Here is a 14,530-nt window from a genome sequence, read left to right as displayed (position 1 = left end):
AATGAAGTACTGCCTCTTTTTCCTTTATCAATAAATGTTTTTGCACTGGAGTAAAACTTTGCAAACCTCTGGCAGCTATAATGTTGATTTAAATCCCTATAAATCTACTATACGGATCTTCAAACACATTTAAAGGGGAATACTACTCTACTTGTGGCTATATGATATTCTTATCACCTCGGGTGTTCCAATCAATATTATGAAAGTGATGTTCAAATCAATGGAAAGACAAACCTTCAAAATTGGTGTTTTAAACTCAAATAAGTTTTGATTTTAGATGACACCTACAGTATGACATACACAGACATTGTGTCCATCTTTTCCAAATCTGCATGTTGGCATGCATATTGTCGTGGGATAGGTGTACATTACAACAATAGTTTCACTTTTGTATTTGACCATTGAATACTTTAGACAATGTTCACTAATATTGACTGTATGTCTCCAAGGACATAGGAACAACATATATTCTGATGCTGAAACTCAGCAGTATTCCCGTTTGATCGTATTGAATTGCAAACATTTTAAATTGAGGGTGTAAGGGTTGTTGTTGGTCTGAATGGGATGTAACTAGTGGCATTTTAGAGCAGGGTTTGTCACATGTAGGTGACTTAGGGTGCGTTCGGAAATTCGGAATGTGGTCATTTTGTTGAATGTGGTGGGCGGTGACGTCACAGTGTGACTTATTTACGAACAACCACAGCTGTGACGCATTCACACCGCCGACACCGGACAACCCCAGCTTCAGGGTAGGGTCGCTCAGTGCGGGCACTCGGCACACCCGGTGTGCAGCACACTGGATTTTCGAACGACAACACACCGAGTGCACTGAATAAACGAACGACAAGAGAGCACACCAGTGCGTTCAGGGCGCATTTCCGAACGCACCCTTAATTCCGAAGGGCTTTTTTCAGAGGAGGGTGGCATGGTCTAGGTCTATGTTGTCCATGCAGGCCAAAATGGCCTTCTGGTCCTCCTGCGGTGGACGGCGGTACAGCAGAGCAGAAAAGCGGGCATACGGGTCCTGGCGGATGGGCCATTTCTTCTTCTTGCGGAGGTAGAGAGCTTCTTCCGGCTGGAGTACCTGAGAGGTGTATGCCTCCTGGGTCTGAGAGATGGAGACACCTGGGGGAGGGATAGCAAGAGGTACAGTATTAGGTCAGATAAGCACTTATATAGAAATAAATGTTTTAGGTTTTCTGAGCTCAATTGCACCCAAAGAAAACTGAACTTTTAACATTCGGTAGATTTTCTGTGGTCTGGGGGGTTTCTGGCTCAAACGAGTGCTCTGATTTTCCTGCTGTTTGTGATGTCACAGCCTGCAAATCCCATATATGTCAATGGGATTTTACAGATGTCACTGTTTTCACTGTTTTGCCTGTTTTCATTGCAGATCAAAAGGCCCCAGAGAAAACTCCAGACCACAGAAAATCCACTGAATGTTCAAAATTCAGGTTTTCTGGGGTGTAATTGAGGTCATTAAAGCTAAAAGAAAAACAAAAAAATTAAATAAATGGAAATGAATTTCATGAAAAATATTTCTACCGGTATAAGTAAACACCAGTTTATGGTTCTTACCCGATTTCCTTCTGGTCTTGGAATTATTGTTGTTCAACATCATCTTCTTGGCCTTTTTTATACGTTGGTATCTCAGTGCATCAATCCTCTCAGACCCTGAAAGGGCACTCGGCACACCTCGACGTTTTCTGAACAGAGAAAAAGAAAAGAGAGGAAAAAAAACAGGTAACCCTGGGTCACACACATCCAAGTGGACCCCTGTCTGTCTGTCCACACAAACAGAATAGCACCACATTCAAGACCCACACCATCTCAACAAAACGCTGGTTGTGCTAAGCCAGAAGGGATGGACATTACTGATGGGCAGTGGTGGACAAAAGTACTCAAACAAAGTTCTCGAGTCATAGAGTATAATTATAGATCTATACTTCTAGGTCAAATATTGCTCTTAAAGTGTCAAATTTGTACTTTTTCCCTCTCCTAGAAATGTAGTGGATTTCAAAATGCAATATTTGTCTTTGAAATGTAGTGGAGTGAAAGTCATACATAGGCTATTTAAAAATACAAATAAGCTACTTAAGTACAGATAGTCAAAACATGGTTGGTTACTGTCCAGTGTCCACCACTGCCATGTGAGACCTCAGGAGTTGTACTTTGAATTCCAGCACCATTTCTCAAAAGATTCAAAAGACCATACAAAAAAATCCAGATAGCTTGTAAAGTTTCTTAAATGTGTTGATAACCACCAGGGATAAAACTATAATTATTTCTACATTAACAATTTGACATAACCAATATTGTAAAGTACTGTAGCACGATTTGTGAAACCATAAATTCACCTTTTAATGTAACACAAACAATTATGACAGTGATACAAAATAAAAAGAAAATACAGTAGATAGAGAATGTAGTACAATTTGCACCGTTAGTTTCAGAGGAGAAATCACAAAAATATATTTAGTTTTAATTTAAAAAGTGATTAATCATCATTTCAACAGCCATAAAAATAATCTTTAAATTAAACATTCATAAATGTATTTTAAAATCAGATTCATTCCATTCTGAAAATAACAGATGCAAATGTTTCTGCGGTGTGAAGTGTATATTTCTTAGCTGTTAACCACATGAACCCTATATTCCGGGGCAAACAGATGGCAAAAATAACACATCTACAAGCTCACAACACTGAGCTTGTAAATCGGCTATTTTGTTGTAGAGGGAAATGCTAGTGGATCTAGTATAGAGCCCTGAGGGACTCCGGTCAACTATAGGGTTTAAGTGGTTATAATGATGGCGTCTACAGACCTCCCTTCCATTCATGGAGGCACTTATGACATGGCAGCGCACAGAATCTGCCACAAACACACACTGGGCTCTCTCAAGGCACAGAAAACAAAAAGCATTTTTTTTTTACAGAGGATAGCCATCTTCCCAACGTAACTGCAGAGAGAAACCGAAGGTCGTTAGTGCTGTAGTAGAGGGGGGAGAATCACAGCTGAGCAACAAAGCATATCATCAATATGTATTCATATAGACATGGATAGTGTCTACAATGGGCTTCACCATGCTGACAGGGGGAGAGATGGCGGGAGGGGAAATGACTACTCGGGAACAGTCACATAATGAAAAATAAGCCAAAAAATAAAAAGCGAAGCACTAGGACAACAAATGTAACAAGAGTTTATCCATAGTTGTTGTTGAGGATTTTCTTTTTTCTTTTCTTTTTTTTTTTATAACGGAAGAGCAATATTTAGCGATGGCATGCATGGCAGTTTGCACATGGAACACGACTTTAAAGGGGAATACATTGAAAACGCACTTCAAAAAAGGGCAGATATCTCAAAACTATAAGGGGGGTCTTTCAGCCCCCTGCATGCCCTATTCATGGTTCATTCTCTGTTGCTCAGAATAAATAGAAGTGCATCAGCGGTTTTGACAGGGCCATCAGAACTGTTCTGTTTTGACAGGGCCATCAGAACTGTTCTGCAGTCCACGTTTTGTAAGTGCATTTGTGTATGGATGCTTAATTTATACTTCGTCGTATGATGGTGTCACATGCTGAAAATATCCGATCCACAAGCTCACATCGCGTCAGTACGTCATGTTGTGAGCTTGAATATTGGCTTGAATATCGTCTATTTTTGGCATGCGACACTTCTGTGCAATGAAATATAAATCTGGCTTTAGGTGCTTGGACTCATGCTCTAGATGCTCTGTAATACAGACGAGAAGCCCTGTGTCCATCAAGAACCTCGTTATGGGAAGTGCTAGCACATTGCTGCGTTTGTTCCCATATAAAAAACCCATTTGAAGAACAGCACTTAGTTTTTGGTAAAAGTTGGGCTCTATTTTCTTTAGCATCTGAGGTTCGGGGCTCTGATTGCTGAAAACATGCTCAGCACTGTTGGGAACATGCAACAGTGCCTCCTCTTTTTTTTCTTTTGTTAATGAGAAGAAAGGGTCACCGCGAGACAAGGCAGGTCCCTGCAGACACAGACAATATATTAATCTATAACGCCAATCATAAAAAATATTTTTCTGAAGTTAGAAGTCCAAAATATTTTCAATTGGTGCTATATGTAACACAAGCATCTGCAATAATAATAATAATAATAATAATAGTAGTCACGCTTGAGAAGAATGCTAAGATTTTTTTCTTACACTCTCACAAGGTCATATTGCCCATAACATATACTTGCTAACTTGCACAAATACAAATCAAGTTGTTTGTCATACACATCAACATAACAACAAGATTACTGAAATAATATACCACCAGTGTCAAAAACGGCCAAAATCAGTATGGAAGCATTGACTATGGTTATATACACGTATATTATGACAACTAAAAGTAATTGTAAAATGTAAAATAATTCATGTGAATAGTTGCGATATTTACATCAAGTTGTGTTCTCTGCTTTTATATTGTTAGCATGAGGTGTCATATTGAAGAATGTAGGCTACTACTGTATGATTGCACTGTATGCAAGTTATCAGCTTTTATTCATTACAAACTCATCAGAAACATTAAAGAGAAAAATTATACTTATATTATTATAATTCTTATAGAATTAAAAGTAGTAGTTCAGAGTGGCTTATTATTGTCTTATTGTCGGTAATCGTATTTTATTTTTACTAAATATGACACTGCCATTGTATGTGGTGGGACTGTCTATCTAAGGCAATTCATCATTTAAACGTACTCATTCAGCAGCTTTTAAAAAGAGACAGACCATTTATATTTGATATTGTGGTTACTCTAGCCTGCCCTGAAGTAGTGTTTGTGACCTGCTCTACCAAAATCAGTGCTCACACACGTGTGTGTGTGTGTGTGTGTGTGTGTGTGTGTGTGTGTGTGTGTGTGTGTGTGTGTGTGTGTGTGTGTGTGTGTGTGTGTGTGTGTGTGTGTGTGTGTGTGTGTGTGTGTGTGTGTGTGCGTGCGTGCGTGCGTGCGTGCGTGCGTGCGTGCGTGCGTGCGTGCGTGTGTGACTGTGACTGTGTGTGTGTGTGTGTGTGCTGAGTCCACCTTTGTCTTAATTGGTATCAACAGCTCAGGTATCAGTATGTGAGGCGGATTAATATCTTTTTCTGTCCTAATCCCCTTGCCTAGCGCTAAACCTATATGCTTAAGTAAGGGACCTGCAACATGAATAATGAAGAAGGGACATCCATATATTCGTTTTTCAAGCTCCCAGGCCACAAAAAGGTGCCAAAAATACATTTGTTTTATACCTCCAACACACTGTTTATCCCCTTCCCTTATTCATGTGTGCTATAGTTTAGAGCTGGACGCCACTGTAGCTAAAGGAATATTTTGGCAGAGCGGGATTTACAGTATATCTCGGGCAATGTTTCATTTGAAGGGGCCTCTATCAGACCTATACAGTATGCGTGACTATATTTTCAGGCTGCAGGTAAACATGGTTAGCAAACCACTCAAGCATGAAATCATATTGGTGATAACATATCTATCATTATCCTGTTGTACATCTACAAGATGGCATATGCATACCAGTCAGAATGCATAGTGTACTGAAGACTGCAGAACTCAAAATGCATAGCCACTTTGAGAAAAAACGGGGGGGGGGGGGAAATAAAGAACGGAAAAGAACGGCAAGGTTGATTGAAGGAAGGAATAACAAAACTAAAAAGAAAGGCAGATCCAAATTCTTGTATTCCCCTTTAAAGGACGAAGTGATCAAAAAAGTCCCACCTGCTAAACCCCCCCCTTTCAGACATGGATCCAACCCTTACCTATTGCGGTGTAGAGGACCTGGTCACAACAACGCTGCCCAGATAGCTGAGATCAATCAAAAACAAAGCAGGTAAGAACCACCAAACTTCCCCCTATAGTTTCATCATGATGGAGACAGCAGTGCATTACATGAGAAGCGGACAGCTTAGGCCCTGCAGTGACACACTTTGCCCAACAAGTTTCCCTTGGTAGTTTCCTATAGGGGGGGCGATTGAAGGGGTGGGAGAGAGGAGGGTTAGGGAGTGGTAACTGGGGATAAGGAGTTAAGAGAGGGGGTGTATAGAGCGTCGCAGTCCCGCCCCCTCGAGAGACCCGGAAAATAAATCGCCGTTCATTTTCCTCATAGGCATTTCCTAAAGTATTTATTTATAGACGGTTATGCCGCGGACAAAGCCAACTCGGATCGTGACAAATCATGACAATGAACACAATATTTTGGGCCGATCAAATCATTAGAAAGAAGAAAATAAAGGCAGGAAACAACACTATTTGTTTTGTTTTTCTTCTTATAAATTATTTGATCAGCCCAAAACATTGTGTTCATTGTCATGATTTGTCACGATCCGAGTTGGCTTTGTCCGCGGCGTAACCGTCTTTAAATAAATACTTTAAGAAATGCCTATGGGAAAATGCATTGGGATTTATTTCCTGGGCCACTCGTTGTTCTGAAAGGGGGAGGGACTGCGACGCTCTATAGACGGTAGGTAGGGGTCGGAGGTATGGGGAGAGTTGATCATGCAGTCAGGGACGTGCACACACATATAGACGTCAAAGGGGGCTTCAGCCCCTGCCCTTTTTACACCCGTCTGTAAAACAACTGGCCTCTCCAGACCACGAATGCAGCATTTTACTATAGTGGAAGAAATGCAAATGCCCTCCTCTCCTTTCCATGACATGCCGGAAGGCAGCATTCAGGAGAATAGCTTTTTTTCCCCAAAAGTCTCCTGAACTTGGAACGCACCATTTTGCGTTGAACAAATTTGTTTCTAAATCCATGTCGTACACACCGCATCTCCAGTAGATAAAAAGCGCTGGGTTGCGCCCCGAAAATAGCTGATCTACAAGCTGAGAGCTTGTAGATCAGCTATTTGTGTTCAAGAGTATGCTCTCTTACGAGATTTCAGCCCCTGCCTCTCCTCTAACACTATCTGCACGTCCCTGCATGCAGTCAGGTTACTATGGAACGAGGATGGGCCGCAGGTAGCCTGCTGAGATGGGTTCTCCTCTAAAGCATCCTTCTGTATGATAAAGGCATCTCTTCAAAGGCTTGGAGCTATAGACATAAACAATGGGAGTTGTTGTTTTGTCTGGGGAATCGATCGGATGCATATTATGATGGGGTCCCTCCTGTTAGGTGAAAGCAGGGGTAAAGCATGACACAGATGATGAAACAAAGCATCCGTACGATGTCTCGCCGATTCCCAGTTTCCCAGGCTTTTGGGGCTTGTGTCAAAATACATTGCATTGGAAATTGCTTTTTTTTTTTCTTCAAACACTTACTGTAGCCCCAAAAGGTCTGTGACTGTATGTAATCTGTGAAGCAAATACATTTTGTTGTCAAGTCACAAAGGATTGTATTTTTTCCAAAATGACTTTATCTTAAGAGAAAAAAAAATGTGAACAATATTGTCCAGTTGACAATTCTCAGACAATGCTTCACAGATTCAATGGATGAATACTATGAATCTAAATTGATTTCTGACATGAAAAGCAGCATTGATATATTTTAAATATAAAGCAATTCCAAAGATCATCAAAACACAATTGCAAAGTGAGATTAAAAATTCTTACTTTTTGCACATTTTGCAGTCTATGAAAAGCGTTATACGCCGAGCCTTTGATCTAAAATGTATTCATAACCCCAAAGGTGATTTTGAAGATTTCAAGTTAAGACCATAAAAACCTGAATTATTTTTGCGCAAATTTGACATAATTATTAAATCATAATGGGTTGGGGCAGATGACTCAAATGATGTCGCTCCCTGGAAGCCTAGTTCACCTACCCTGAAGCTGACAACTGGGCCGGAGAGGGCTCGGATGGAAGAATCTCCTCCTCAGTCCTCCTCTGTGATGGCATCTGCCCAAAAATGTTGCTACTTTCCATGGGGGGTGATGGGGACTGGGACGGGTAGCTGGATGCGGAGGTGGCAAAGGCCATGTGTGAGCGGTAGCCGGGACTTGCCCGCCTGCTACTCCGGCCTTGTGCGGGTGAGGAGGATGGGGAAGATCTCTTTGAGAAGCTGGCTGTGGAAGGGGGGAGGAGGGTGATCTCGGACATCTCTGGAGGAATGCGAGGTTGGACAAAGCTAGGACGAGGTCGGGGACGCACTACAATTTCCGGGGAGCCCTCGTGAGAGCTGAAGGGGCTCTGGGTGAGGGGTGAGAGTCGGGAGGGTTGGAGGACCACCTGATGCATCATCCCATGATCCTTCCTACGAGCTTGTCGGGGGCTAAAACGAGGGGTAGGGTCAAACCACCGAGTGTCCAGGCTACTAAATGTGCTAGGGACTATATGGGCCATTGGGTCGGGGTAAGGCAAAACTGGAACAGCCATACTGTGGCTTGTGTGTCTTAGATGGGCTAGACGTTGTGCCTCTTGCATAGTAAAATGCTTGGCTGGGGAGCCATGAGGCTTGGCCCTGCTGGGAGATTTGCTCGGGTGGGTCCTTGGGGCCTCCAGTAGTGGCAGAACAGCTGGGTAGGTGGGCATTGGGAGGGAGGAAGGCTGGAAAGCACTAAGAGGAAGAACATGAGGTGGAGGAGGGAAGGAGGATTCGTGGCGGAAGTGCAAAGGGCGGTGTGGTGGGAAGATGAAGTGGGGCCCTTCCAAACTTGCAAACGTGAAATCCAGTCCCTGCCAGATCTCCGGAGAGCGAGAGGAAGAGGTGAGTGTCAGAGGAAGGGGGAAGCCAGAGACAGCATACTGTTCCCCCATCTCTTCAGGAATCATGGGGTGACCGAAGGGACCTTCAGCGAGGTATGGAGGGGAGGACATGACAGAGCTAAGTGGGCTGTCAGGCATGTAGAAAGGGGGTGGGGGATCATGATCCGCAGGGGCGCCTAGGTAGCCATAAAAAGCCCTGTGATGGAGAGCACCCCGGATCTGCCCTGTGGCCTGGTGGAGCCGACTGCTGTCCATGATGGTCATACCTTCCAGAGGCCTGTGGAAGCGAGGGCTGTAGGCTGGAGGCTGCAGGTAGGAGTCCTGACTGGAGATTGGGGAGATCTGGTGCGGACGAAGGGTGGCCATCATCGGCGGTAAAGGCCTGGGATCGTCATTCTCTTCGTCCGACTGCCGGAATTCAGGATAGAGGTCTGACTCCTCCACAAAGGGGAAACCCTCGATTCGCCGCGGTTTAACAGACAATTCAATGTCCGTAGGGTCCATGACGAAGCGTCCATCGGGGCCTCGGCTGATGAGCTCTATGGGCGTTGTAGCTTCAGCTTCATACTTGGAGGCACCATACTTCTTGCTAATTATTGCTCTTTTCGTCTTCTTGTATAAAGACAATTCCTCCTTCTTTCCTGGACTTATGGGTGTCTTCTTGACATGGCCATCTTCAGAAGACTCGGATGGGGTTCTCTTTGAACGCACGCTCTCTGGACTCACCTTTCCTGAAGACGACCTGTGTGGAATAAAGAATACGCGATCTCTGTCAAGAAGATGAATCAAAAATGTGGCCACCAACCCAATACCTGTTCTAAGTGAGAATATTACAATGAAAAGCTAACAAATAATGGCATTTCATGACTTGATATATTTTTCAGTACTTCTTTCTTATTATTACTAGTGTACAGTACACATGACGGAAGTCGTTAACATTTGTTAGGTAGTGTATTTATGGTAATTTGTGGCGAGCATTATACATTTTGAGCTAGTTACAATATCTGCAAATTGACCAAGAACTTAGAAGTCTGGTCTTGATGATGTCAGGAGGCTAAATATTGAAGACAAATCCAAGGGATACAATATATCAATCTGTGTCAGCTCATTCAGTTATTTAAATGTATTAATTATATTTGACTCAAAAAGAATAAGAACATCAACAATGCTGCAGCTTCTAACTGCATCTTAATGCTCTGGTGTCATTAACACCTAACCCTAACTTTTTATGTAAGCTACTAGTCAAAGAGACAATATAGAGCAAATGTGTAAATGTATTTGCACACTCCCCTGCAGTGTTGAACTGAGGACAAAGAAGAGGACTGTTTCATATTCTGTATTTAGGGGTCAAATCATTCTAGACAACACAGACATAGTTTCACTGTAAGGGCTCAGATGTTACCTTTATCAACATACAACATACAGGATAGCAGTGCTCCAAGAATTAAGGAATATCAATTTTGATATACAACCCGTCTGTTGACTTGTATGTTTTTGTTGTTGATCACAAACTACGCAGTTAGCGGTGACGCCGGTGGGACACGTACACGTCGACACACACCATGTTGGGAATCAAACCTGGGACCTCCTGCTTCCAAGTCGGGCTTTCTATCCATTCAGCTGCCCCCCATAGCCAATAACCATGGGGCAGTTCTGTGGCTACATACTAATTCCTACACGGGTTGTGTTTATAACCACGCCCCCGGGCAAGTTAAGTTTACTGAGGTTAAGGTTAGGGTTAGGGTTGTTTAGGTAGTTTTCTTGAGGTTAAGGTTAGGTATAGGTATAGTTTTACTGAGGTTAAGGTTAGGGCTAGGGTTAGGTTTAGGCTGTCAATCACAGCGACTGGCCAATCACAGCACGTCGACTGCACAACCTGTGTAGCCTTTGGTATATGTCGCAGTCTGTGCTGACTAGGCCAGAACTAAAACTGCTAGAGTAAAACTGCTATAGTAAAACTATAGAGTAGTGTGGCAGTGTTTAGTCATTGCCACACGTTGTTTCAGAAGATCCGAGACTTACAGACACAATTTTAAATCCAAATAATTGTATGTTCTCCACCATGTCAGGAGTGATTACATTCTTTTCTTACTAAAGCTGCGATCCGTAACATTCATGTCCAATACGTTTCAGGCAATACCTCTCGTCAGTTAGTAGAGTTCCTATACCTGAACACAGGATCTAAAATCTTCAACAGAAGAGTAGTGTGTTAGTTACTATATATTGTATTGTCATACTCTACCCTAGGAATTGGTCAAAATAACATTTCATTCACTCAAACAATTTCCGGATTGCAGCTTTAAATGCCCTTTAAAGCAGCTATAATTAATAATATATTAACATTTTAATGACATTTCTTTAGTATTCCCCTCAATGCCCTCAGTGCCTGCATGCATACCTAAAAAGTGAGCAACGGCCTGGGCTGATGGAGCTTGAATGCCACAGTATATCCTATGCAACACTATTCCAATCATTGTTGCATGTGCATGTGATTGATGAGACGCCCAACTCCTAACTGCTACTGTATATTTCCCTGTACAGGTGTTCGCTCATATTCCAGACAAAAATAAAACATATTTGAAATTAGGCCAATTCAGACTTGTCTGCAATTTTATCAGGCAGTAAAACACATTCACACTTCGAGATTACACAAGGGTGGACAAGGGTCCATCAGTGCCAAAAAATCTCTCCAGACCAGATCAAAATCCCCCGGTGGCCAACGTGACCAAATCAGGACAAGAGGAAGAGTTACTTCTGTATTGAGTCTTCTGTTAAGTCACACTATCACTGTCAGCCACATTAATTGGCAATGTTATGGCAAAATTATACACAGGAGAGTTAATATCCCTAGAAGATAAAATTCTGATACCAATAACAACTTATTCTCTAAGAAAGAGAAAAAGGAAAACAAGAATTGTTTTGAAGCCACAGTAACTTTATTTAATTATAAAATACAACATTTGGTCATGGCTGTTTTTTCAAATGGATTTTTTTTTCTTTCAAAATCACTAAGGCTTGTGCTCAACATCTGTTTTTTTTTTTGTTTTTTTTTTTTTTTTAGGGCCTGAGTTTCAAAGTCACTGAAAAACAATGTTACATAACTCACATTTTTCATGCAATTCAGGCAATATTTTTTTAGGTACAGTATATGATTCTGGCCCAAGCACATCATGCTATAAGGCACAGAGACACATCTACAGTACATAGAACGGAAATCGAATATAATATTGAGAGATCAAGAATCTTTAACTACTAATTAATATAATTATAAATAATCACAGCCACACATGCACCTCTACAGCTAATCATAGTAGAAATATTATTTTAAGCTTTAACAAATGTTGTTCTTAGTTTTTTTTGTCAACATAAGATTGCCCAGAAAATAGTCTTCCAATATACTCAATTTGCAGTAGGTGCAGCAATATTGCCAATATTACAAATCAGACTTATCCATAGTTCCATACTGTCTGTAAGATGAGTTTAATGTAAAATTAAGTTGATATAATGATTGCTACTACGTGTACATCAGAACATGATGATCACCCAATATGTAGATTCAGGGAATCACTAATGATGCCATACAATTGCACGCACTCCCCCCAAAAAACAAACAAACAAAACTAACAAACAAACAAATGAAAATAAAATAATAAATAAAATCAACATTTGTACTTCTGGTGACAATCAGCATTTGCATTATTAAAATACACATTATACAGTACTTGTCTATTTACTCTTCATATGATGACTAGTAGTTGGCACTGACATAATCTTCACAAGCTTTAAATGTTAATAGTGGTTAAATACAATCCAAAAAGACTACAGTACAGTAGATAGAAATGACTAAAGCATAGCAACAAGCAAAGTATGAAGGCATCTAGAAGGGGGGGGGGGGGGGTATAGGCTACTGAATGAAACAAAATATGAAGGTAATTGGTAATTACTACGGTAATTGGATTGCAGGTTGCTGGGGTGGGGGGGGGGGGGGGGGGGGGGGGGAGGCAGCGATTCTAGGATCTCTTGCCTGCAAGGTAATTGGGAGGACATGGGCACATACAACGCAGACCACAGCAATGTTCTCTTAAGATTAACTGAGAGCCATATACTGTGTGAAATAAAGAAATAAAAGTGATTGATTTATTGTATTGCATTATGTAAATGTGAATAGAATGTCACAATCACACTATATGCCTCTGAGAGGGTGCTATTATTAAAAGTAAAAAAGTATAAAGGCTCATTCATAGTCTGGATTTTCGGTGGTGAGGTGACCACCGGAGCTGAAATAACGCTGAGCGGTGGTGAGTAAAAACAGAGAGAAGGGCGGTGGCGGTGGTTTGCTCTTCACCGCGGCTCGTGACGTCATGTTGTAGTTCGGTGGTCACCTCGCCACCGGAAATCCAGACTATGAATAACGCTTAATAAGTGGAAGTTAAAAGACCATACCGGTGTTCTGGCATGTTTAGCCCATGTTTCAAAGCACCATAAGATTGTTTGAGTTTTGAGAAAGCCATTGGATTCTGTTCATTTCAGTACAGAGTCTACTTGAAAGTTGAAACTTGCTTTTAGCTATAATCCAAGATCCCAACTATCTCTAATTGAGCTACTGTAGGTACCCCCTGGAACTCCCTCAAGTACCCCCAGGGGTCCTCGGACCCCACTTTGGGAACCCATAGTATAAAGAGTATGTTGAATTTTAATGCAAATCTCTGGACATTTGACACACATTTTCCAGCATCAGAAATGTAGGGATTTCTTTATATAAAATACCGTAACATATATCATATCATATCATATCATATCATATCATATCATATCATATCATATCATATCATATCATATCATATCATATCATATCATATACAAATACAAAGACAATACTGCATGTTGGTCTTGGGGTATTTATTTTTTAATTGAAGTTACCCTCTGCACAGTGCAGTTTCACATCATCTTAATGTGCAGCTCACACTACTGCCAACACTTAATCAGTCTGAGCCAAATATAACTTCAAGAATGTTTTGATTCGATTACTGGAGTGAATACATTTCACTTAACAAGCAGATAGTAGTAGTACAAATAATAATCCTTTTTTGCTAGCTAGTTGTTACCAGGAGGGATGTGTCAGAGTAATCTAGTAGGAGAGTGGCGACACAATAGCGTTGACTCCCATTGTAACAATGGAATGCACAAGTGCTCATTCTATCTCAATAGGATAGTTCCAAAGTTTGGAACTATAGCCCATAGGCACCCGCTTTGGGGTGAGATCAAAGTGTGTCGCCACTCTCTTACTAGATTACTCTGGGATGTGTATAGCTTGATAAAGCATGCTAATTACTATTAATCAATCTGTTTCCATATATTATTTTTTGGAAAACATTTATTTTACCGGTAACTATATAAATTCGACCCTAAAAGCGCAAATCCAAATTTTGAATACATACATTTCAACATTAGTACATTCCCCGCCAGCATTATTTAATTAATTGTCATTACATCGCCAGAATTTCCCCCCCGTTCAACCCTTATTTTGAAGGGCCAAAAAAATCTGCGACCGGATGTTATGATGCATACTAGTGTGTGTGTTGTCGCAGATCCACTTCCTGCCTACCGATCAGTGCAGATAAAACTCGATCGGGAGGGTCACAGGCACAGCCGTCGGCTATTGGCCGTGGAATAAACCTTGTTTTGACCAGAAATGCCACCTGGGACAAGGAATTAATAATAAACTAATTATTAGTGAAATGCAAAATAAATAAATAAATAACCATTAACAGGGAAATGAACCGTTTAAAATATATGGACACTGTGAATAGACTGCCGGTATGGTCCTTTAAGAGCTCATAATTATTATAGATTCTTTTCACTTGCATCTTGAT

At 41.3% G+C, this 14,530-nt stretch overlaps 1 protein-coding gene across 1 annotated transcript in view; it reads right to left on the bottom strand.

Annotated features, from left to right (window-relative positions):
- Positions 1-663: 663 nt before the first annotated feature.
- igsf9bb (immunoglobulin superfamily, member 9Bb) overlaps positions 664-14,530 on the bottom strand; it is a 148,830-nt gene continuing 134,963 nt past the window's right edge. The window contains exons 19-21 of the mRNA XM_083764167.1: positions 7,777-9,399; positions 1,579-1,706; positions 664-1,125 (exon numbers count right to left, since the gene is read on the bottom strand). Of these exons, the coding sequence (XP_083620293.1) occupies positions 911-1,125; positions 1,579-1,706; positions 7,777-9,399 (1,966 nt within the window). The 3' untranslated portion in view covers positions 664-910. The remainder of the gene's footprint in view (positions 1,126-1,578; positions 1,707-7,776; positions 9,400-14,530) is intronic.

The sequence above is a fragment of the Protomyctophum parallelum genome (genome assembly GCF_964188405.1).
Source record: "Protomyctophum parallelum genome assembly, chromosome: 1".
Taxonomy (NCBI): Eukaryota; Metazoa; Chordata; class Actinopteri; order Myctophiformes; family Myctophidae; genus Protomyctophum; species Protomyctophum parallelum.
This window is presented reverse-complemented; position numbering and strand designations above follow the sequence as displayed.